Source organism: Phaseolus vulgaris, chromosome 2 (genome assembly GCF_000499845.2).
Source record: "Phaseolus vulgaris cultivar G19833 chromosome 2, P. vulgaris v2.0, whole genome shotgun sequence".
NCBI lineage: Eukaryota > Viridiplantae > Streptophyta > Magnoliopsida > Fabales > Fabaceae > Phaseolus > Phaseolus vulgaris.
The window spans coordinates 42,351,859-42,378,237 of NC_023758.2; the positions used below are offsets into that span (position 1 = coordinate 42,351,859).

Sequence of the window (26,379 nt, forward strand, 5' to 3'; positions counted from 1 at the left end):
ATAGGCATTCCATTATATAGTTTCAAAGACCATTATTAGATTCCTGAAAGGATTGGATCTGAACAAATAAATTAATATACAGACACGGTCAAGACTTACTCCCTTTGACTTTGACTGATGTGTATATGTTTTTTTTTATCAGTAATAAAATAAATTAAATTAAGTGGGATACTTCAGGGGTATCTCAATCTGTATACATCGACTATATAGATAGTTTTTCATAGGACATGGAGATAGCAATGAGAAAATGACTTAAACTACATAAAACACAAGCAACGTTTTCCATAGGACATGGAGATAGCAACGAGAAAATGGCTTAACCTACATAAAACACACCCAAGCAACTAATGAACAACATCACTTAGTGTGGACACCTAAACCCAACTGATGTGTATATATACTTACATAAATATTTGCTCCTTAATATACAATCAATTTTTTATTAATAATTGTTTTTTTATTAAATCAGACACTTAATAAATTAAATGTTTTTAAATTAATACTAAATTTGGTTTAAGTACCTGAAATAGTTTTTAATTTTTTTTATTATAATATATATTTTATAATATATGATGATGTATGGTGCATAATAAAACAGACACAAATTATAAAAGACCCTTACACTAAAATAACTAATTAAATATTCAATTTAAAGAAAAAAATTTAAGTACTCAATAAAAACCTACGGAGACACGAACATTAAATATTTTTTAGTTTTTTTTAACAGAAAGATGTTTTTCAGGTTCAAAATGATTTGTTCCTTATTTTTATAATTCTAATAAAAATTTATACAATAAATTTGAGTTGTTAGAAGATTAATGTATTTTTTTCTTTTTAAAATTATGTTAAATCTGTGCTACAATTATAAAAATTTCAACAAATATTTTTTGAATTGGACACTTCACCAATGAGTGTCGTACGAATGTCGGTGTCCGGTACGTGTATCCGGCACGAACACGTCATTTAAGAGGGGTGTCCGAACTTCATAGATAAAAACAAACAAACACACACAAATATAAGTGTATATATATATATATATATATATATATATATATATATTTAAAATAATGTTTTTTTTCTTGTCAAATCGAGAATGTTTCAATTTGTCAGCAGTAAAATATATACGCTTTTTTATATAATTAAACTCACAATAAAGAAGCTATCTTAAATATATGAATTATATATAAATATAATTACCATAAGTAAATATTTTTTTTAATTTTTTATAGTTAAATTTATAATGAACAATTTAAGTTTTTATTTAAAATTATTGTAGTTATTAATAATTAATTTTAGAATTATTGAAATCGTATTTAAAAATAGAGACAAGAGATAGTAGATTGAATGCAGTACGTGGTTGAAATAATTGATTTTTTTTACTATAGTTATAGGATTGGTATGTGAAGTGTAGTTCCATAGAAAATAAGAGACAATATTGAGAATGATCAATTAAAAGATGGAAGAAAAGTGTATGTTATAGATTATGTTTTACTTTCTTAAAACAACTTGCACCCTTTTTAAGTGTTCCATGAAATCAAGTAAAATGAAGAATATAATGAAGAAGATAATAATTCAGATTGTTTTGAAATTTTAATTGGAAGGATAGATTATTTTTCTCTCTCTCTAAGACCAATGAAAAAACAAAAAATTAGACGCACAGAATGGGGTAGAATATGTACTATATATGCTGAAGATTTCGTTCAACGCCTACTGATAAAAGAGTGCATAATGTGCATTGAAGACTTGAAATCCTACTTCTGGTGTAAAACCATTTCAACACAAAAAAAAACTTGTTTTATTATGTTCTCTAGAGGGATTTATTGTCCACAAGTTTGATTATGACACTGGACTTCACTTGCATCATATATTGCATGATCCAACAAAGTGAAGAAACCTGTAAGATGAAATAAGTCTTGAGAGATGTTGGTATTTTCCGTATGCACAATAAGAGTCTTCATTTAATTGTTTACATACTAACAATAAGAGTACCACCATATCATCCACATATTCTTACTGATTTGATTAATGAAGACCATTTTCATTAATCTTTGGTACAATGAATTAGTGTTCTCGAGGTCAAAATGTACAATTTTGTAATAGTAGTTTGTGAAATCATGATGAAAGACAAATTTTTCTTGTCTCATTTAGATCTATTTGTATTCTCAGTACATGTTTAGAATGTTCAAAATTTTGTATCTTAGATATGTGTTTACAAGTTTTTCTATGTTGGAAAACATGCATGCATTTTTGGGACATGATTTGTTAAGATCGGTGTAATCTATGCATTATTTTTCTTCTTGACCAAGAAGATGTTACCAACCACATGCTCTAATGGACTTCTTAAATGAAATATGTGCCTATAAGCTTGTTGGCTTCTAGCATGGTTCTTAGTTTTCTTTCTTCACTTAACTTTCTTTTCTATTATGATATTGGCCTCACTTTCTTACGAACTAAGAACTTATGACAAATGATGTTTGAATAAATACTAGGAAAATCCACCCAATTCATGTAAAAAGGTGAGAGTTGTCTAAGAACGCTCTGGATAAGAGTTTTTTTTACTGTAATCTAATAACAAAGTTTTGAACTTATTAAACCACTCTTCAACTTCTAATGTGAAAAGGGTTTTCTCTTTGATGAGTTTATGTGTTTTGATATTATGATTTATTAAACATGACTGCCACTCAATTATGAACCATCAATATTCAATTTCATTTTGTGAACTCAACGTAGAAATGGATTAAAACAACTTTGAAGCAATTAAAATTTAGATTAAATCAAGTTTAAGCACTAGAAATCAAACACAAACAATTCAATCAGTAAAAATGTTTAAAAACCATGGATTCATGACTAGAATGGTATAATCAGAATTAAAAAATAATGAAATAAATTCAAGAACAACAAAATTCAAAAGATGTAAGACGATAAGCCACATTTCTCAAGAGAAAGATAAGTGCACATAGAATCTTCAATCTTCTATTTCTATTCATGAGTTTTGCTACAAATGAAATGATACATGCATATATAAACTAGATATACAATATGAAAATTTTAGGACTTACTTCTTTAGTTATTGTTTTTAATTTTTAATAGGGTTAAATAACTTTGTTATATCTTTTGAGCTAGATTCACCAAAGAGATCTAGACCAATAAGCTATGAGTCAACAACCTATGTAAAAGACTATAACATCCATTCTATTTAAAACTTTAAGATAATGAGTTAGTGAGTATTTTTCTTTATTTGTACTTACCTTTTTTATTTTCACTCAATATAAAATTTAGACACACACTTAAATTCTTAACACTCCTTTAAATGTTGTTATTGTTAGAGATATCACATTAACTAAGAATAATATAAAATTATAATATATAAATAGGATGCAATACTCACCTTACAAGTCAATTTTGTAAGGTTGAGTTAAGCATCAACTTGCTTATTAAGATGGTATCAAGAGTTGATGATGTTTCAAGCAAGTGTGTACCCATTATGATAAGTGACGGTAGAAGTAAGGCTCATTAGTGAGATATGTTGGTGGTTAAAAATACATAGCCATGTCTCATTGTTGCTGAGTCTTCTCTATGATTCCTCTCTTAAAAATGGTATTAGAGTCATGTAGAACTTATTCTAGTCAAATTCTTTAGGAGTTATTATGTCATTATTATCAAACTCTTATTAAACCACTCATAAATATTTAATCTTTGGTACGTTGCGATAATGTTTAAGATTGAAATGCTCAACCTTATAGTAGTCTTTTGCAAAATCCATGACAAAGACATTTTTCTTATTTGATTGATGGATTTAAATTTATTTTTTTTATCAGAAAAAAATTTAAATCTATTTAAGGATTTAAATCTATTTATATTTCAATTACGTGTCTAGAATGCTGAAAGATTTTTTATCCTAGATATGTGTTTACAACTTTGTCTATGTTGAAGAGTAGGTATACATCCTTAAAACATACTTTATTAAAGTTGGTGTAACGTGTGTACATTATTTTTCCTTCTTGACCAAGACAATGTTACTATAGCCACATGGTGTACAAGAGTCCTTAAATGAAGTACACGCCTAAAAGTTTGTTGACTTTCTTCAGTTAACTTTTTGTTTCTTTCATGATATCGGTCTCAACTAAAAAGCTTATGACAAACCTAAAAATCTAGTATCATTGGTCACTTAGATCTGATACCTATTCAATTAACTGAAAGCACTAACTCTTCTTTTAAGGTTTATACGAAATTTAATCTAACCAATTAATATTTCAATTGATAAAATTAGACTTAATTAAATTTATTTTAAGTACTCCATTAATATGAATATTTTCAATTATATTATTATTAACAAATCATTTTTATTCAAATTTTATTTTATTTTCCTTTAAATATAGGTTTGAATTTTTGTTCACAATGAGACTGAGTGACAATTAATTCTCATTTCAAACTCACTTCATCATTTTCAAAAGCAAGTTTATGGTGATTTGGAAAAGATTAGAGAAGAAAGAAGTAAATTGAACCACAAATTAGAAACATAAAGACAGAAATCACGATCATAACACTTCTTTAACTATAAAATAAAACTACAATACACTTAAACAAAAATAAAAAAATATCTTAAACCTTCAGTAGAATAGAAATGTTTAACATTGATTTAGTAAAAAATAACCAATATATTTAAAATTTAATTAAACCATAACAAAGATAGCTGAATCAATCTATACCAGAAACAACAAATACAATTGATTAAGGGACAATGATCCACTGACAACCCAATTTTTTTATATAATTACATTAACTCTCAATACTATTATTTTAATATATTTTTATATTATTTAATTACAATTTTATTCTTTATCATATATTTATTTTTAAATCTATCCCATCAACTTGTATAAGAATGGTATTGTATAAAATTTTAAGAATTGTCAAAGTGTCATATTTTCCCGTTGAGTATCACTTTCGGTAAACAAACCATTTAATACGCTCATGCATTATTCCCCACCTTCGACCATACGTCGAGGCAAAAAAAAATTACATGAAATGGAGGAAACTCTCCATTTCTTTTTTTCTTTCTTATTGTATAAAAGTTAATGTAAAAATAGCATTTTTTTTTAGAAGGATTTGTAATGAAGTACGTGGTTGAAATAATTGATATGTTTTACTAGTTACAGGACTAGTATGTGAAGTGTAGTTCCATAGAAAATAAGAGACAATATTGAGAATGATCAATTAAAAGATTGAAGAAAAGTGTATGTTAGATTATGTTTTACTTTCTTAAAACAACTTCCACCATTTTTAAGTAAGAAGATAATAATTCATATCGTTTTGAAATTTTAAGTGGAAGAATAAATTATTTTTCTCTCTCAAAGACCAATGAAAATAAAATAAAATTAGACACACACAATGACGAATGTATGAGGTAGAATATACTATATAGGCTGAAGACTTGTTCAATGCCTACTCATAAAAGAATGAATGCAAATTCTTCATGCACTCTCATATCTTTCTCCACTATGTCATAATGTTTTAATTTCAATAATATCTTTTTAATATAGTAAAAAGTGTGATATATTATTTTTTTATTGTGAGTCGTGGTAATTGTTTGGAGTGGTTTCGTGGCTATTAAAATAAAAAAAATAAAGGGCAAAAAGGTAAAAGATATGAAAAATAATATAATTTTTTATTTATTTAGTTCAAAGCAAATAGTCTTAATATATACAAACATATACCAACGGTAGATGCACTCTAGGTTTAGTTAAAGAGACATGTAAAATAAAAAGAATAAAAACTAGAATAATAAAAGACAAATTAAAGACTAGACATAAATACAAAAAGAAACAGTTAAGAATTAGAAAAGACAACATTAATATTAACTTTCGTTTAGAAGTCTGGTATCCATATCTTTTGTTAGTGGCGAAAGTTGTATTTTTAATGGTGGTGATTGTGTTTTGTTCGTCTTTTTTTTTTTAAGCTACAAAACTCAGAAGAAAATGAAAAATCAACGAAGTGCAAAAATAGAGTATAAAACTAAAAAAAATAACTTTGTACTAAAAAACGTTAAATATAACAAATTTTTTCATCAATTCTCTCACACACATCCAAATGATGAAAATGTTCTTTCAAAAACTTTGATTAAAAAAAGAATGAAAGTGTTGCGATCAGAGGCTGAAAGATAACGGATGCAATCGATATTATATAAAAAAGTGAAATTATATTTCATTTAAAATTATATAAAAAATTTAAAAATGTTAAAATCGATTTTTCATGTGAAAAGTTGTAAGGGAGAAAGATAGGAAGGTGGAGTAGAATTTGCAAGAACGCATAATGTGCATTAAAGACTTGAAATCCTACTTGTGGTGTAAACCATTTCAACACAAAGAAAACTTGTGTTATTGTGTTCATTGGTGGGGATTTTATTGTCCACAAGTTTGATTATGACTTCACTTGCATCATATATTGCATGATCCAACAAAGTGAAGAAACCTGTAAGATGAAATAAGTCTTGAGATGTTGGTAGTTTACGTATGCAAGAGGGAACATATATTTCCAACTTTCATATTACGTATAAAACATCTGCTATGCGTTTTCTTTTTACATAGACTCTTATTTTAGGTTTTTTATTCCAGTAATTTGAAGTATTTTATCTTTTGTTTCTCTAATAAAATCAGAAATACTAATTTTATCATGTGTTATGGTAGTAATAATTACATCATGTTAACATTACTGTGTATAACATCAATACACAGTGAAACATGTTCCGTTGTATTTAAAAAAAATGAAAAAAAATAAAAAAAATTACAAAATATGAAATAAAAATAATAATGTCTTATTTTATATAATTGAGACTAGAACTCTCAAAATAGGTTATTCCAGTTGAGTTTCATATGGTCATTTTGAGTTAGTAATTTAGTGACTCAATCGAGCAGAATTAATTTATTAGTGAGATAATTGGATCGACTCAATTTTTGAAAAAAAAATTACACTTTTTTGTTTTATTTTTTTTCTTCTATCTACTTTTTTTTCTAGTACATCTACTTTTTTTCTAGTACGAAAAGTGGAACCAAATTCTCAATTATTGAAATAACAGTGACAAAAATAATTATCATATTATTACATATATATAATGACCTTGATATTATTATCACTTATTTGGGTAGAAACGTGATATTATATGTTTGGCTGAGCATCAATCTATCATATAAAAAAATCTTTATATGTGAACAATTTAATTCCAGCAATTGTATATCGCAAGAAAATTAAGACTATTTTTGTTTTAAAGTGGAGAAAAAACACAGAAACAATTGCAATGAAAAGTAAAAGAATCTACGTAATAAAAACAACATGATAGATAAATTGAAAACTTTTTTCCATGAAAAACTTTCTTTGCAAATATGCGAAGAAAGTTGTATATTTATATATATTTTTAATTAATTAATTTTAATTTACTTTTTATTTTAAACTTAATTTTTTTAAATATAAAATATAATTATAATTTAAATATAAAAAATATAATTAAAATTATAAAAAAATAATTAATCATATTATATATAATAAATTATAAATATAAATAATAATAAAAATAAATATATTTTTTTAATAATTAAAAATAAATTTATACAATAATTATATTAATTAAAAAAGTAAAAATAAAAATAATAATTTTATTTAATATAAAAATAAATTTTTATAAAAAATTTATAATTATAAATATTTTAATTAAAAATAATTATAATTTATAAATAAATATATCAAATTAATTTTTAAATATAAAAATAAATATGTAAATTTACATTTTTATCCATTAAAAAATATATAATTCCAATCACACCTATCACATCATCCACAAATTTTTATAAACTTTTTCCACACTTTCTACTCTATTTACCTTAATCCAAACATCCTAATTTTCTTTACACTTTTCCTTTAAATCATCTCAAATTTTTTTTTTTTTTCACACCCTAATTCAAATAAAGCTAAAAGTTAGTTGTGTGCATTAACTTGAGGTTTTGAGAGTTGAAAACGTTGGTTGCATAAATCATCAACAAAGTCAGAACAACTTTTAAACAAAATTCATTTTTGTTGTTCACAATAGCTATACGAGCAACGATTATCCAACATCTTGATGTTACACATTTCACATTGAGACATTGACTCATTCAAAAGTTTGGTTTCTCTGTGTTTCCATTTCTCTGACTTTTTCTTCCAAATATTACTTTAATTCAACAAATCAAAATATAATTAATTTGTGAACGGCCATTTGCCGCAACATTCTCTAACAAAAAAGTAACTGCATAAATCTAATAAGAATGTTGCAAAGAATTCAACTTAATTCTATTTTTTATTTTAGTAAATTATATTTAACATTGACTTTGTATTCTTATTATATAAGCAAATAAAAAACAATCCAGTTTACTTCTTTTAACTTAAATTGATAAATAAATTCATTTGTTAAAATGCGTAGTCATCCATCTTTTATAGATAAATTGCATCTATAATGTATTAATATAAATATTAAAGTTTTAATTTAAATGTTCCATTTTAATTTTATTTATTTATTCTGATAAAAAAAATAATTAAAATTTTAGTATGACAAGAAACACTATAGATTGTACTTTCCCCTCGTAATATGTGTTTAATATATTGAAACAATACTTAAAAGTTAAATCTTACAACATAATTTAATTTTACTAAAAACAATTACAATTTGAAATTTACTGACAAGAATAAGAATTAATGACTTTGAGAAAAGTTGTGGCTATGTAAATCAGTTTTCACTCTCATAATATTTTTGAATAATGCACTAAATTATTCTCTTAAAATTTAATTAAATGATTTTTTTATCGGCAATAAAAAATAAATAAATGGGAACCACTTCAGGGGTGGTTCAACCCTTATACATAAAGAGCAAAATAGTTTACCATACTCTTACCACGAAACACCTACCTGAATATCTAAGGAACAACCAAACTAACTATAGGAAAACATTAAATTATCATCCTCATACAATCCACTGGGTTCAAAACCCAATTAGAGTAAACGAAGGAAGCACAATGAGACTTTGCGTAAATCCACGACCAAACCTTTACCTGTACCAAGGTGAATACTTCGAGCGCATCTACCACCCCCTATCAAAGGACACACAATTCCTATGATTCCAAATACCACTCACAACTCCAACCCAAATTGCACCCCAAAACGTCATTAACTGAATCTGAAGCCTGACTTAACCTGAACTGTAGAAAGTTTGCCAAAGGATCCTTATGAATAACGACGCCTAGCCACTTAAAACAAAGACACCAAACACGCCAAGCGAAATCGCAGACGGAAAACAGATGACTGGACAACTCTTCCACCATCCCACACAGACAACACAAAGGATTCTCAATTACCACCCCGCGTCTTTCCAGATTTACCCTAGTAGCAACCTTATTCTCTATCACCCTCCAAGCTGTGAACAAAGCAGAAGGCAAGGCTTTGCACCTCCACAACTTACTGTAAACTGGAGGGACCTCCCCAACTGTATCCTTCCTAACTTGAACATAGGCTGAGTTAACCGTAAAAGTTTTGAACCCCCCAGCCTTCCAAATCCAACAATCTTCCTTCCCCAGTTCCAACTTCGCCCCTTGCAACAGCTGAACCAACTGCTCCTCCAGAGGCTTCTCCCATTCGAAAAAGGATCTACGCCAAACAAAGTGCCACACCCAAACACCATCAATCCAATTCCCAAGCTCAGCCACCTTTGCATCTTTAGCCATACTAAGGGAAAACAATCTCGGGAAAACGACCTTCAAAGCTCCACAACTCAGCCAACTGTCTTCCCAGAAAGAGATACCCTTCCCATCACCAACATCCCACTGAAAACCATCTCCAAAACTTCTTCCCCAACCCTCCGAAGCCCACACCTCCATCAAATCTTTCCACCAAAGGGAACCCTTTCTGATTTTACCCACCTCTCTCAAATTTCTCCAACCACCATATTTAGAAACAATGATTTCTTTCCACAAACCTCATTTATCCGTACCCAACCTCCAAATCCACTTACCTAACAAAGCCAGATTAAACTTCCTAAGGTCAATAACACCAAGGCCCCCATAATCACGAGGCTCACAAACTTTTTTCCAGGAGACCCAAGCGATCTTCCTACCATCAGAACCCCACCCCCAAAGGAAATTCCTTTGTAGCCGAACTAGCTTCTCTGCCACCACGGTAACTTGAATAGTGACATAAAAAATAGCGGAATTGAAGACATAACAGACTTTATCAAACAAATCCTCCCAGCCAAAGATAAACACCTACCTCTCCACCTTGAAAGTTTACCCTGAACTCTCTTTAACACCCCGCTCCAAAAAGCACCACGCTTATGACTTCCTCCTACCGGCAATCCTAAATAAACAAACGGGGTCACCATCACTTTACAATTAAGAATAGCCGCAAAATGTTGAAGCAAGCTCTAACTCAACCCCAACCCGCCAATTCTACTTTTCAAAAAATTCACCTTAAGCCCAGAGGCGAGCTCGAAGCAGAGTAGAATCGCCTTAATATTGAATACACTTTTTGTATTAGCTTCACAAAAGAATAAGGTGTCGTCAGCATATTGTAACATATTTACTTTCACATTAGCCTTGTCAACCACCAAACTGTCAATCAAACTCTTCTCTTCTGCCATCCTAGAAACCCCAGTCAATCCTTCCGCAACTATAAGAAAAAGAAACGGGGCAAGCGGATCGCCTTGACGAAGTCCCTTCCTAGGAATAAACTCCCTAGTTGGGCTACCGTTCACAAGCACAGAGACTGAAGCAGATTCTAGGCAACCTTTTATCCAGCGAATCCATTGGACACAAAAGCCCAGCCTTTCAAGCATATAATAAAGAAAATCCCAACTTACCGAGTCATATGCCTTCTCGTAGTCAACTTTGAAGAAAACACAACTCTTCCTTTTCCTTTTATATTCTTCCAACACCTCATTAGCCACTAACACACTGTCTAACAAGCCCCTACCTTCCAGGAAAGTTGACTGTCTAAAATCAATAACTTTACTTATCACCTTTTTCAGGCGTAAAGACAATGCTTTGGAGATAATCTTATAGAGACATCCAACTAACGAAATAGGCCTGAATTCGCCAAGTTGCTGGGGATTTTCGACTTTTGGAACTAAACATAGGAATGAAGCATTTGAGCCTCTAGGCCAATTACTCTTAGACGCAAAATCCTTCACTGCTGACAACACATCCAACTTTATAATTTCCCAACAATGCTTTAAGAAACCAAAATTAAAACCATCAGGGCCAGGACTCTTAGAGCTATCACAATTCCATACCGCACCCCTTATTTCATCTTCAGAGAAGTCTGCAATCAACAACTCATTGTCCTCCTCCGAAATAGAGTTGAACCTAACATTATCCAACCTTACCTGACACCCTTCTTTTCTGGCAAACCTATCCTCAAAGTAAACACGGACCTTGTCCTTGATCACCTCCTTATCCTCACACCACCGGCCGTCAACAAACATTCTATGTAACTCGTTTCTCGCCTTTCTCCACTTCACAGACGAGTGAAAGAACTTTGTGTTAAGATCTCCCTGTTTCAACCACTTTTGTCTTGCTTTTTGGGACATGATTGCCTCTTGTTTAAACATAACTTTATTAAGGTCAGCTAACAAAGATATTCTTTCCTCCCTTTCTGATTCATCCAAGCCTCTATCATCAAGAAAGAGACCCGAGCGAATCTATACAAGAGATTTAGACCACCTCGGACAACAAATAAATTGATGAAAATAATTGGACTATCACTTTCAGTAAACAAACAAATTAATACGCTCATGTACTATTCTCCACCTTCCACCATACGTTGTGTCAAACAAAATTACTTAGAAATGGAGAGAAAAACTCAATTTCTTCTTTATTTCTTATTGTATAAAAATTAATATACAAATAATATTTTCTTAGAAGAGGAAGAAAAAGAAGCATGCTTGCATGTGCTGTTGCAGCTGCATTCGGAGCATTATAAATACATGTCTGAGTAAGAGTTGAATATCATAAGCCAAAGGAGCAAAGTATGGCTTTGTCTTCTCAATTACTTGTTCATTTTGGCTTATTACTCATCCTCCTCCACCTTCACCTACACCACCTCTTCATTGGTGTATCAGCAGCCACTTTAAGCATCACCACAGACACAGAAGCCTTGATCTCATTCAAGTCTCAACTCAGAAATGACACTCTCAGTCACTTATCTTCCTGGAACCAAAATTCATCCCCATGCAATTGGACCGGTGTCCAATGTGACAGGCTTGGCCAAAGAGTCACTGACTTGGAGCTTTCAGGTTTGGGACTCTCAGGCCACTTAAGTCCTTATATTGGTAACCTCTCCTCTCTTCAGTCCCTCCAATTGCAGAATAACCAACTCACTGGACTCATTCCTGACCAAATTGGCAACCTATTCAGTTTGAGAGTTCTAAATATGAGCTCTAATATGTTAGAAGGAAAACTTCCTTCCAACATCACCCACTTGAATGAGCTTCAGATTCTTGATTTATCCTCAAACAAGATTGTCAGCAAGATTCCTGAAGACATCGGCAGCTTGAAAAGGCTTGAGGTTTTGAAACTGGGAAAGAATAGCCTCTATGGTGCAATCCCAGCATCTCTAGGAAATATTTCTTCTCTCAAAAATATCAGTTTTGGCACCAACTTTCTCACTGGTTGGATTCCCAGTGACTTGGGTAGGCTGCATGATTTGATTGAGCTTGATCTCATTCTTAACAATCTCAATGGAACTGTTCCACCTGTTATATACAACTCATCTTCCCTCGTTAACTTTGCCTTAGCTTCAAACTCTTTGTGGGGTGAGATTCCTCAGGATGTTGGTCTCAAACTTCCAAAACTCATAGTGTTCAATATCTGCTTCAATTATTTCACTGGTGGAATTCCAGGGTCTTTGCACAACCTCACCAACATTCAGGTCATTCGCATGGCTTCCAACTTTTTGGAAGGAACTGTGCCACCTGGTTTGGGAAATCTCCCATTTCTTCGCATGTATAATATTGGTTATAACAGAATAGTGAGTTCAGGTGTCACAGGTTTAGACTTCATTACTTCTTTGACAAACAGTACTCGACTCAACTTTCTGGCAATTGATGGAAATATGCTGGAAGGTGTGATTCCTGAAACCATTGGAAATCTCTCCAAGGACCTGTCAACATTATACATGGGACAGAATCGTTTCAATGGAAGCATACCTACCTCCATTGGTCTTCTTACTGGCTTGAAGTTGTTAAACATAAGCTACAATTCAATCTCTGGAGAAATCCCACATGAGTTAGGCCAGTTAGCGGAACTACAAGAACTATCTCTAGCTGGAAATGAGATATCAGGGGTTATTCCAGACTCCCTTGGTAACCTACTCAAGTTAAACCTGATTGATTTGTCAAGAAACAAACTTGTGGGGAGAATACCTACCAGTTTTGGGAATTTGCAAAGTCTGCTTTACATGGACTTATCAAGCAACCAACTCAATGAAAGCATTCCTATAGAAATCCTCAATCTCCCAAGTTTGAGCAATGTTTTGAATTTGTCAATGAACTCTTTGAGTGGACCAATACCTCAAATTGGGAGATTGAGTGGTGTTGCCTCCATTGACTTTTCTAGCAACCAATTGGATGGTGACATCCCCAGTTCATTCAGCAATTGTCTCAGCTTGGAAAAATTATTTTTGACCAGGAATCAGCTTTCAGGCTCCATTCCAAAGGCTCTTGGAGAAGTGAGAGGCTTGGAAACTTTGGACCTATCCTCCAACCAACTCTCTGGAACCATTCCTGTTGAACTTCAAAACTTACAGGTGCTTAGGCTCTTAAACCTCTCGTATAATGATTTAGAAGGAGCAATTCCAAGTGGTGGAGTTTTCCAAAATCTCTCTGCTGTACATTTAGAGGGCAATGGAAATCTCTGCTTGCAATCCCCGTGTGTGAATCGTGGCGAAGGAAGACGAAATGTAAGACATTACATCATCGTAGCCGTTGCAGTAGCATTGGTTCTGTGTCTCACAATTGGCTCAATACTATATATAAAGAGCAGAAAGGTGAAGGTATCATCATCATCATCATCTGAACTGCTAAAGCTTCTTGCACTAATGATCTCTTATGATGAGCTTCGTTTAGCAACCGAGGAGTTCAACCAGGAAAACTTACTAGGTGTTGGGAGCTTTGGCTCAGTTTACAAAGCCAATCTAACTTATGGAACTACTGTTGCAGTGAAAGTTCTTGACACCCTAAGAACTGGTTCTCTAAAGAGTTTCTTTGCAGAATGTGAGGCTATGAAGAACTTGAGGCATCGAAATCTGGTTAAGCTCATCACATCATGCTCCAGTGTTGACTTCAAAAACAATGACTTTCTGGCTTTGGTGTATGAGTATCTATGCAATGGTAGCTTGGAAGATTGGATTAAGGGGAAGAGAAAGCATGCAAACGGAAATCGGTTGAACCTTATTGAGAGACTGAACATAGCAATAGATGTTGCGTGTGCATTGGACTACCTGCACAATGATAGTGAAATCCCAGTTGTGCACTGTGATTTAAAGCCTAGCAACATTCTCTTGGACACAGACATGACGGCAAAGGTTGGAGACTTTGGATTGGCTAGGTTGCTTATTCAAAGATCAACCAATCAAGTTTCCATTAGCTCCAGTCGTGTTCTTAGGGGTTCTATCGGCTACATACCTCCAGGTTAATGCATATTCATACTAGTTTCTCTTTCCCTCTTTATGAACCTTTCATTTAATATCAAATTATGAAACATGATGAATAATTAGTATGGTTGGTTTTGCAATGCAGAATATGGATGGGGAGAGAAAGCATGTGCAGCTGGAGATGTATATAGTTTTGGTATAGTGTTGCTAGAGTTATTCTCTGGGAAAAGTCCAACTGATGAATGTTTCACTGGAGGGCTAAACATAAGAAGATGGGTGCATTCAGCATTCAAAGAGAAGACAATGGAAGTCATTGACCCTGAGTTGGTGTCCCTCATTTTGTATGATGACCCTTCAGAAGGACAAAATAACGTACAAGTGTATTGTGTGGATGCAATTCTAGGAGTAGCCATAGCTTGTACTGCAGACAACCCAGATGAACGCATTGGCATTAGAGATGCTGTTCGCCAACTCAAAGCTTCTAGAGACTCTTTGAATCACTCTGATCACACTTCTACTGCACACATCGTTTCACTAAAGTAATGCTGAAATGTTATGATCAGGGAAATGCATAACGTAATAATACTTTTGTTGACCATGAAAAGATGAAGTTTTTAGTTTGTCTAAGTCAAAGAATACGATAGAAATTGAGGCACTAATAATAGATTATAGGTGTTTATGTTTGTGGTTAATTACACTTGTAAAACTTATGTATCTCTTCTAATTATTTATGGCATATACTTTCTGAATGTGAGTTGTTCCAAGAAGACCAGGCATATTTGTCACCCAGAAGCTATAAATAAAGATTTGTTCTTAATAAGCCATTGACAAATTTATATAGAAAATAAGATATCACTTTTATTTTATCCTTAAATTCCTTGCAATGCAAAATTCTTTTTTTTCATTTTTCTTTGAAAATATACATTTTCATCATTAATATTCTTATTGGAATTACTAATGATGATTTTCTTCTTTTTCATAAAACAAAATGTTGATAAACTAAATTAGCATTTTTTTTAGTAACATTTATAACCTCACATCCTCTTTTTTTTCCTTTTCGTAACTATTTTTTGGCTTTATTCATCTTGGCTTAATCGTTCATAGTACAAGGGTCAGTTCATGAGAAGTTATATTTTAAAATACTACTAAATTTTGAATTTTATTTTTTAGTATTATCAATGCAGAGATAGACAACAGAACAAAAAATATGTATGCCACCTTCGTGTTAAATGGTAAATAAAGATGAAACAAGAGTTACTCAACAAATTATATAAGAAATCAGAATTATCACTAATCACTTGTAGATGCATCCACACTATCTGATATTATACATATTAAACTTTACACTTAAGTATAACGAATGAAAAAATAGCCCAATACATTTTGTAACCCAATAAAGCAAAGACTAGAGATTAAGAAAACAAAGCAAAATGAAAATGAATTGCTGACGAAGAAATTAAAGGCAGTAACCCTGTTAGGTTGTTATAAGATTTTGAAAATGACTGCCACAGGAATGTTGACAACATGACCTTTGTTACCATACAGCCCGATTCTCCCATAGCTGGCAGCAGAGCTGTTGCTGGTTGCATTGAAGATCACAGACAAGACTTGTCTCTCCCCACTGCCTAGAGAGAAGTGATTGGGAGACACTTTCATAGAAGTGCCATATGGAGCACTAAAACCAACATTGTATGTTTCATTTCCAGCAATATTTTGGATTGTTCTTTGCACTACTCTAGATTGGTTCAACCTTGCTATTGTGATTGAGGGCAAGTTCAGATCAGGGCCATATACTGTAGAGTTATAAGTCCAGCAATTTTGACCGGTGTAGTTTAGCACTGTAGGAGTTGAACCATCGATACCACATAGGAATGACATGTAATCATCATAGCCTACAAAGAAAATTATGTGTAAGCACACTTCGGATTCAGAAACCATTTTGTTCATTAATCAAACTGCTTTCATAAATTTGAGCTAGCTAAGTGAGATATTGAACAACAAATGCAGATGAATTTTTGAAGCATTTGAATCTGTATGGACATTATAATCATTTAAAAGTTCATTAGTTGAGTGTAACTTACTAGAAACTAAGAGTAATCCTGGATTTAATGCTGCAGTAGCATTCACAAAACCACTTCCCATGTCAAAGGGAGTTGCTGGAGATAGGTTAAGGTCTACAGTAGGATATGATATCTGAGCCAATATTGACCTCCCATTGTTGTCATACAGAGAAGCTGAGGTGGAAAGTGAGGATCCAATGGCTGCAGGACTGAAATTGGGAAACTTTTGCTTAACTGGCGCAGCAAGACCAGCAACATGAGGTGCAGCCATGCCTGTGCCAGACATCAATGCAAAATTCTCACCTGTTGCAACAATGCAGATCAGATATTCAATTTGGCTGTGTTCACATGCTTAATAAACCAAAATTCCTATTTCCTAGTGTAGATTATAGTCTATGAAGATGTTTAAGTTGGAACAGACCAAATGAACACCTTAGACTTGTTCATTTTTTGTTTTCTAGTAAAAAATTGTTTATGTATTGACAAACCTTGAAATTCAACAGAATCAAAGGCAACAGAACTCCAAGCAGCCCATATAGAATTTCCAGGTGCTACCAAATTGTGTTTCATAATGTCAGCTTCATGAGGAAGACTGTCCTCTGGATCGGGTCCTCTGGCAGAGTAATACACATTGAATTCGTTATTCATTCCTATTGTGTTTCAGTTTTTATTTACATGCTACAATTCAAATCCAATCTCTTCTTTCCTAATATGTGAATAAAAAATATTAAATAATGAATTCAATCGACATGTTTTCACGTGGATTGATTATATATCACATTAGGGAAAAACTCAGTATTTTTTTGAAAATTTGGATGCAACTGGATAATTATCAAGGTCATCTAAAAGACATTCCTCCCTTAATAAGGTGTTGCTCAATTCCTACCTAGCAATTGTTAAGCCCTCAACCCTTTATAGCCTAAGTTGTGATACCAACTATGAAAATAGGTCAAAAACACAAAAAAAAAATAAGGCTGAATTGTGTTTTAATAGTTTTTAAAATTTTCACAATGTATAGTTTAATGAAATATAGTCAAACAATAATTTTACTTGACAAACAGTATGTAAAAAATTCTTTTTCAAAGATTCAGCTGATAAAGTTCTTCTTTTAGTTAGTGCAATGAATAAAAGGTAAATAAAAGAAAAATTTATGCTATAAATTTTATAGTGGTTCCTTTGATAATGTAAATTGTTAAGTTTTTTGAAAATGAAGTTTGTATTAATGAAATTTTAATGGTAAAATAGTTGAAAAAGTTTTTTTTTCGTGAGATTTAAAAAAATATCCTAAAAAGAGAGGTATTAGAAAATACCTCGTTTTAATGGATATTTTCCCTTTTTTTCTCATTTACCAGCATTCGAACACGGGTTTGGAAGAAATCAATCCTCCAATTGATTACCATCCAAACCAATGCATGCTAGTAATTTTAAAGGACACCCTTTAATATAATATAGTCACTAAAGTTTAGAAAAAAAAAATCCCTCCAACCTCTTTTTATTACTTTTATAACATATTAGTTACTTTTATTTAAAAATTTCGTTATGGAAATAACCACATTTAAGTATTCGTTATTTATTTATTACAACACTTTATTTATATATATATATATATATTAAATATTTTGAAGATAATGAATTTTTTCATTTTAGACTACTATATTACTTCTATTTTTATACATACAATTATTATTTTTTATTTTTTTTAGATAAAATATTTTGAATTTCATTTTTTTTTCTAATGGTATTTTATTTTTATAATGTAGTATTTTTATTTTTATGGTTATAAATAACTTTTTTAACCAATGATTTTTGCAGCCTTCCATTTATATTAATTCATAATTGATTTTATAATTAAAATATATTTGTTACTACTATTTGCTTATTGTCTAAGATTTCAAATTATATAAAGGATTAACTTGTTCTTATTTCAATTTTATACACTTGCCGGATCATGTCCTTAAATATTTAATATATCTCTATTATGGCCTTAATTATTTGAAGTAGCTTTTACAACAAATATTTTTTTTACTTCTATCTTTATTATTATATTCAAATTATTATAATATACTTATATTAATGTTTTTGGAATAGGTAGAACATTGCTTTTTTTTTCTTTTTATAATCAGTTTTTTCATTAATTCAAAATCAAGCTGAGAAATGAAATTAGATTTAGTAAATAACCTAAGGTAGATTAAAGAGCAAACACTGAAAAAAATTATAAGCAAATGTATAAGAACTGCTAGTAAAAGATAATTGATTCCAAAATATATAAATATTTATATTTAATTTTCTAAAAAAGAAATTATCGACCAAGTCATTATAACCTCAAAGCAAAAAAAAAAAAAAATATATATATATATATATATATTTAGTTTCATTATAATTGATTTAATATGTACTTAAAATTCTTTCGAAGCTTAAAAAAAATCCCCATCGAAACACAGCAACATAAAGAATTTTTTTGTTTGAATTAGTCATTCAATTTTAATAAATATACTTACATTCCTGGATTGATTCCTTTTAATTTTATGTCAATTCATTACTGTTTGCATAGTAAACATCAAGCTCATAAAATTTCTTGTTAAGCTATATGTTTTTTACAACATTGAAATATCTTAAAACAAAAGTACAATGCTCAAACTTCATCAGATGCTTTGTTAATACTTTTTTTTTTTAAGTCATTACTTACTATAACTTCCAAAATCAAACTATTAAAACTTTCACTTAATTCCAACCATCTAATTTTTAAATATTGACATTTATTTATATACTATTGTGATTTATGATTTTTTTAAGCATATGTAATAACATTTCCTTTCCCAAGATATTATACATCCTGCATTACTTGGTCTACCACAATCTAAATTCCGTTATACACTCTTATCACATGTGAAAAGGGAATCACATATTAACAACACAACTCCATTGAATTAATAATTATTTTTTATAATATCATTTTAAGAACAATGCAGACTAAAATATGTTCAAACACCATTCTTTAGTTATTTCAATATGTACTCGTCAAAACTCATGGTTGGACGCTTGGAGGTGGTCTCCGAGGTGATCCGTCGTAATTGCAGCTTCAGAATGCTTAAAGATCATGGTGAGATGATAGGAGCTCCACATGTTGGCAATACTTTGACGATAAATTAGTGAGAGCATAAAAGATGTGTAGTATGTATTGCATAGAATAATAGTTAATAGTCTTTGTTTTTTTGCGGTCATCCTATGTTTGTATAATTTTTCATCAAAATAATATCCCAATAGACTAAACAACAACAATCATATCTTTTATCTTCATAATAATGTCGCAACAGACTAAATAATAACAATTATATATTTGATTTTCATAATAATATTGCAACAGACTAAATAATAACAATCATATAGTTTATTTTTATAATAACATCACAACATATTAAATAATAACAATCATTTTCCTAATTACATCACATCGGATTTATATTAGATTAAGATCATATCGGTCATTTTATCGATATAATCCGAACATCACACAATAAAATTTCAACTATTCAAACTCACAAACTGATCAACTCATAATAAAATTCAATTTAACTAACTTTATATTCTATCATACACAATCCAATTACTAGATCAACTTATTATTTAAATAAACTATACAAAAGTTCTTTCCAAACCATAGATAGCTTCCCTTATCTTAATTTTTTTTTATAATGGAAACTTAAATCACTCAAGAATCTAGGGACCTAAAGTATGTTATCCAAATATCATCAAAATTTAGCATATCATAAAACAAGTTTAGAGGAACATTTGTTCTGAATTGTCCTCGTCAAGATTGATGGTTAAATCTTTAAAAAAATAGAAAATAAATTATCTTTAAAGAGAGAAGAGAAAAGATAAGATATGTTAGGAAGTTTACAAGATGACTTACAAAAATTTTATGTATTTTGTTTAACTAATTTATAAAGATTTATGAGGCTCAATTCCCTGTCTAGCACCATTTACACTTTTATTTCCCTATCTAACACCCTTTTATTTTTTATTTCCCTATCTAGCACCATTTCAAAAATAAATAAATAAATAATAAATTAATTTTCTTTTATAATTTTAATTTTGAATACATTAAAAAATAAGTATTTTTAATGTTTAAAATAGTTAGAAATATAATTAATGAATAAATAAATGAGATTTACAAAATAAAAATAAAAAGTAATAAATTTAAAAATGTTTAGTTTATTTTTTTTTTAAGAATGAAGAAAATAAAAAATTAAACTCTACAACAACATAAAAGTTGAATCTATAAACATAAATTAATATTTATTTTTATTATTATTAATGATGTAATCATGTTAATTTCAAGTAAAAAATACATGACATAATTATAAAAAAATCAAAGTGAATTAGTATTAATTAATATTGAACGCACAAATAATATTGAAGTGTTTATCTACCCTAAATGCAAAATCCTAAAAAAAACTAATGCAATTGTTACACTTAATGCTTAAAAATAAGAAGAAGAAAATGTAAAAATAAATAAATATAGAAAATAAAAACAAAAACATTGCAACATACATTGGTCAAATACTATGTCCAAGTCCCGACATGAAAATAACCTCAAAGGGAAGACCTAAGTCAAGTCGAATAAGGATTGATATGGACATAAGAGAACAACATGATCGAAAAAAAAATGTTCATATTGTCAAACACCAAGACACACAAAAATAACATGTCCCAACATTATTGGATTGTGTTTTTCTCGTCATTAATTATGTTTTATTTCGCACAAACTATTTAATATACCAGTAAAGAAAATATTAAATGAATGATTATCTTTCATTTTTTTTTTATGATCAACATCTACTTATTTAGTATCGTCTTATATCTCTTATCTTTATCTTGTTTTTATTTTTATTTTTTTTTATATCTTGTATATTTATCTTATTTTGTTTTGCCTTTATTTTATATCTTATATGTTTTTAGTTATTATTTTTTTTTGTCATTGTTTATTTATTTTTGTTTTTATTTTATTATTGTTGTTTTTATTTTCTATACTTATTTATTTTTGCATTTTTTTTCTTCTCATTTTTAAGCATTAAGTGTAGCATTTGCATTAGTTTTTTTTAGGATTTTGCATTTAGGGTAGACACTTCAATATTATTTGTGTGTCCACTATTAATTAATACTAATTGACTTTAATTTTTTTTTATAATTATGTCCTGTATTTTTTTACTTGAAATTAACATGATTATGTCATCAATAATAATAATAAAAATACTAATTTATGTTTATAGATTCAACTTTTATGTTGTTGTAGGGTTTAATTTCTTATTTTCTTCATTCTTAAAAAAATAATTTTAAACTAAACATTTTTAATTTATTACTTTTTTTTATTTTGTAAAAACTCATTTCTTTATTCGTTAATTATATTTCTAACTATTTTAAACATTAAAAATACTTATTTTTTAATGCATTCAAAATTAAAATTATTAAAAAAATAATAATTATTTATTTATTTATTTATTTTTGAAATGGTGCTAGATAGGGAAATAAAAAATAAAATGGTGTTAGATAGGGAAATAAAAACAAAAGGGTGTTAGATAAGAAAATAAAAGCAAAAGGGTGTTAGTTAGGGAAATAAAAGTGTAAATGGTGCTAGATAGGAAATTTACCCGATTTATGATGATTTTTATAATTTTTTTTAAAAAGGGAGAATGAAGTGTGAATGAGGAGAAAATGTTGAATTTAGAGAGATTGTTTGATAAATTATTAATTAATTTATTTTTAATTAAATATTTAGTTTTTAATTTTTTGGTTTTTAATTTATTTTATAAATATTATTGAAAATTAATAAATATTTTTTTAGAAAATAATTTATTTTTATTTTTCAACTAATTTTTATAAAAATTGTACTTTCAGAAATATATGTAAAAAATAAACTGTTAGTTAGCAGCATTTGATTTAATATTATGGAATTCTATTTTATGTGTTTTCTCCTTCTTTAAACTTTACAACCATTTTAATAATAAAATATTATATATTTTTAATCAATTTTTTTAGATAAAATAATAATAATAATATTATTACTATATTATTATATATTTTTAATCAATTTTTTTAAATAAAATAATAATAATAATATATTTGATTCTTGTCATTACGCGGGAGATTAACTCAGATAGTCATCCACATTATTCAAATCCAACTCATTGAGCCTTTTACCAATTAGTAATTAATATGCACTCACTCGGTCAATTAATGACACCCTCTTATCTATAAATATAACAAATAGAAGGCACTTCCGGGGTAAGTTTTAAAAAAAATTCAAAAAGAAAAAAATTCAAATTTTAACTAAAAATAGCAAGCTGAAACTCATTCTGGGAGTGATAAGTGGCACTCTATATGACTTACACGTGTACAAAATCTCATTTCTTTAAATACTCCCTTTTTTTATATACACTTTCAGAGTTTCTCTCTCCTATTACTCAACTTCCCCGATCTCTCTTATCTGGTTCCCTGCACCGTTCTTCTCTTTGTTTCCTTCTCTCTCCTATTTTTCAACTTCCCCTGTTTCTCTTCTCTGGTTTCTTGCACCGATCTTCTCTGGTTTTCCTGCGTTGTTCTTCTCTGGATTTCCTGTGGTTCTCTCCTATTTCTCCAGGTTATTATTTACTCTTTTTGAGTTTTTCTTATCAAAGTTTAGTTCTTTTCATGTTTCTGATGATTTTTTTCTTCTTTGGGTTTCCTGCACGGTTCTTCTCTGGGTTTCCTGCGGTTCTCTCCTATTTCTCCAAGTTATTATTTCTTCCTTTTGGGTTTTTCTTATCAAAGTTTCGTTCTTTTCATGTTTCTGATGATTTTTTTCTTCTCTGGATTTCCTGCAGTTCTCTCCTATTTCTTCAGGTTATTATTTCTTCTTTTTGTGTTTTTCTTATCAAAGTTTAGTTCTTTTCATGTTTCTGATGATTTTTTTCTTCTCTGGGTTTCCTGCACGGTTCTTCTCTGGGTTTCCTGCAGTTCTCTCCTATTTCTCCAGGTTATTATTTCTTCTTTTTGGGTTTTTCTTATCAAAGTTTAGTTCTTTTCATGTTTCTGATGATTTTTTTATTCTCTGGATTTCCTGCAGTTCTCTCCTATTTCTCCAGGTTATTATTTCTTCTTTTTTGGTTTTTCTTATCAAAGTTTAGTTCTTTTCATGTTTCTGATGATTTTTTTTCTTCCTGCACGGTTCTTCTCTGGGTTTCCTGCAGTTCTCTCCTATTTCTCCAGGTTATTATTTCTTCTTTTTGGGTTTTTCTTATCAAAGTTTAGTTCTTTTCATGTTTCTGATGATTTTTTTCTTCTCTGAGTTTACTGCACGGTTCTTCTCTACGGTTCTCTCCTATTTCTCCAGGTTATTATTTCTTCTTTTTGGGTTTTTCTTATCAAAGTTTCGTTCTTTTCATGTTTCTGATGATTTTTTTTCTTCCCTGGGTTTCTTGCACGCTGGGTTCCCTACGGTTCTCTCCTATTTCTCCAGGTTATTATTTATTCTTTTTGGGTTTTTCTTATCAAAGTTTTGTTCTTTTCATGTTTCTGCTGTTTTTTTCATTTACATTTCATTTCAGTTTCTTCCGCAACCAGTAGTGGAAGTTGAATGGATTTTCATTCATATCCATTGTATGTTCAAGCACCAAGGTGAAATCTTTTCCAGGTTAAGTTTGTCTGTCCTCATGGTTTGGACTTCTACTCAAAGACATATTCTATTGGATTTTGCTTATCAAAGTTTCGTTTTTTTCATGTCTCCGTTGATTCTTTTACCGCTTCGTTCTTGACATTGTTTTGTTCTTGACATGTTGATTCTGTTTTCTTTTTTGTTACGTCTCATAGCATAAAAATTATATTTTTTTTTTGTTTTTCTTATCAAAGTTTCATTCTTTTCATGTTTTGATTTTGTTCATCTCTTTTACCGCCGCTTCTTTGTTTCTTTGCTGATAAAATCGTTAATGGAGTTTTTTTTACTTAGGATTTGGACTTCCACTCAAAGAGATCTCCTTTTTTACACCTTTTTTCATCTATATTTCAGTTTGTGTAGCAACCTGTAGTGGAAGTGGAATGGATTTTCGTTCATATCAATAGTACATTCAAGCATCAAGGTGAAATTTTTTCCTTCCTCTTTTCTCAGAATTGTTTTCATTGTTCATTTTTTTGCTAATAAAATCATTAATTAAGTTATTTTTGGGCTACTTAGGATTTGGACTTCCTCTCAAAGATGTGCAGCAAAATTTTGTTGGGATGGAGGAAATTTTGTCAGATCCATGCACTTTGTGAAGACCCCAGATTGATCTTTGACAGTGGAATAACCTCAATTCATATTATGGTGTTGTTAGTGCTATGAAAATTCAATATTGTATTCTTCTGAATTTAATGTCCACAGGAGAAAATTATTTGTTTATTTTATTTTAGTTATCAAGTTTTGTTTAGATTCATGGTCAAATTTTGTAATTTCATACTAAATATTATTATGGAATGTTATTTTGTATTTTTTATTTCAATATGTTACTTTATAGCTTACTTTGAAAAGAGACATGAAATGTGTGTTATTTCTTTATAATAATGTGTTGGCATAAATAAGTTAAACTTCATAAAAAGTTATTCTTCAATTTAATGTATTTAATTATATTTAATGTATTTAATTTTATTATTCACATTAATGAATTCTTTCGAAAAACTTTAACGTTAAGATTATTCGCATTATAATATTCTTCAAAATTCAAATTCAAAATTTAAAATTCAAATTCAAATTCAAAATTCAAATTTGTTCAAAATTCAAAACTTTAATGTATTTAATATTCAAAATTTACAATTTCAAGATCATTAATTACCTTTCTGACTCATATCTTCTTTTTTCTGACTTATTCTGCTGCACACTTATTTCCAATTCCAAGATTATAATTATTATTATTATTAATCTTAAAATATTTTCAAATTTTACAATTCCAAGATCATTAATTACCTTTCTGATTCATATCTTTTTTTTCTGACTTCTTTTGTTGCACACTTATTTCCAATTCCAAGATTATTATTATTATTATTATTAATTTTAAAATATTTAATTTTTCATATTTTCAAATTTTACAATTCCAAGATCATTAATTACCTTTCTGATTCATATCTTCTTTTTCTGACTTCTTCTACTGCACACTTATTTCCAATTCCAAGATTATTATTATTATTATTAATTTTAAAATATTTATTTTTTCAAATTTTACAATTCCAAGATCATTAATTACTTTTCTGATTCATATCTTCTTTTTCTGACTTTTTTTGCTACATACTTATTTCCAATTCCAAGATTATTATTATTATTATTATTATTATTATTATTATTATTATTATTATTAATCTTCAAATATTTAATTTTTTAGATTTTCAAATTTTAAAATTTCAACAACATTAATTACCTTTCTAACAATACTTTCATTATGCTTTCTTACTATCTGGTCCTATTATTTATTTTCTATTATAAACAAATACAAATATTAAATTAATAAATGTAGTACTTAAATAAAAATTTACAATAAATAAAATATATAAATTATTGAAAATTAAAAATAAATACAAATTATAATTATTGAATGTCATACTTAAATAAAAATTTATAATAAATAAAATTCTTAAATTATTTAAAAATATAATT

At 29.3% G+C, this 26,379-nt stretch overlaps 3 protein-coding genes across 3 annotated transcripts; 1 reads left to right on the forward strand and 2 right to left on the reverse strand.

The window, feature by feature from the left end:
* Positions 1-9,134: 9,134 nt before the first annotated feature.
* Positions 9,135-11,602, reverse strand: LOC137809507 (uncharacterized). Its single transcript, XM_068610615.1, has 4 exons — positions 10,468-11,602; positions 10,285-10,371; positions 10,031-10,198; positions 9,135-9,982 (listed from the first exon to the last, which is right to left on the reverse strand). Exons 1-4 carry the CDS (start codon positions 11,600-11,602, stop codon positions 9,135-9,137), a joined length of 2,238 nt encoding a protein of 745 aa, XP_068466716.1.
* A 416-nt stretch (positions 11,603-12,018) lies between these two features.
* On the forward strand, positions 12,019-15,413 carry LOC137812273 (putative receptor-like protein kinase At3g47110). The gene is made up of 2 exons (XM_068614199.1): positions 12,019-14,701; positions 14,810-15,413. Exons 1-2 carry the CDS (start codon positions 12,043-12,045, stop codon positions 15,205-15,207), a joined length of 3,057 nt encoding a protein of 1,018 aa, XP_068470300.1. The 5' UTR covers positions 12,019-12,042; the 3' UTR covers positions 15,208-15,413.
* A 505-nt stretch (positions 15,414-15,918) lies between these two features.
* LOC137809508 (subtilisin-like protease SBT2.2) lies at positions 15,919-17,372 on the reverse strand. The gene is made up of 3 exons (XM_068610616.1): positions 17,213-17,372; positions 16,746-17,027; positions 15,919-16,556 (listed from the first exon to the last, which is right to left on the reverse strand). Exons 1-3 carry the CDS (start codon positions 17,370-17,372, stop codon positions 16,147-16,149), a joined length of 852 nt encoding a protein of 283 aa, XP_068466717.1. The 3' UTR covers positions 15,919-16,146.
* Positions 17,373-26,379: the final 9,007 nt, after the last annotated feature.

Coding starts and splice junctions, on each gene's coding strand:
- LOC137809508 (XM_068610616.1), bottom strand. CDS start 17,372: ATGAATAACGAATTCAATGTGTATTACTCTGCCAGAGGACCCGATCCA. Junction 17,028..17,212: donor TGATTCTGTTGAATTTCAAG/GTTTGTCAATAC, acceptor TTGTTGCAACAG/GTGAGAATTTTGCATTGATG. Junction 16,557..16,745: donor AGGATTACTCTTAGTTTCTA/GTAAGTTACACT, acceptor TTTTCTTTGTAG/GCTATGATGATTACATGTCA.
- LOC137809507 (XM_068610615.1), bottom strand. CDS start 11,602: ATGTCCCAAAAAGCAAGACAAAAGTGGTTGAAACAGGGAGATCTTAAC. Junction 10,372..10,467: donor TAAGGTGAATTTTTTGAAAA/GTAGAATTGGCG, acceptor TTGTTTATTTAG/GATTGCCGGTAGGAGGAAGT. Junction 9,983..10,030: donor GTTTAATCTGGCTTTGTTAG/GTAAGTGGATTT, acceptor GTTTGTGGAAAG/AAATCATTGTTTCTAAATAT.
- LOC137812273 (XM_068614199.1), top strand. CDS start 12,043: ATGGCTTTGTCTTCTCAATTACTTGTTCATTTTGGCTTATTACTCATC. Junction 14,702..14,809: donor TATCGGCTACATACCTCCAG/GTTAATGCATAT, acceptor TTTGCAATGCAG/AATATGGATGGGGAGAGAAA.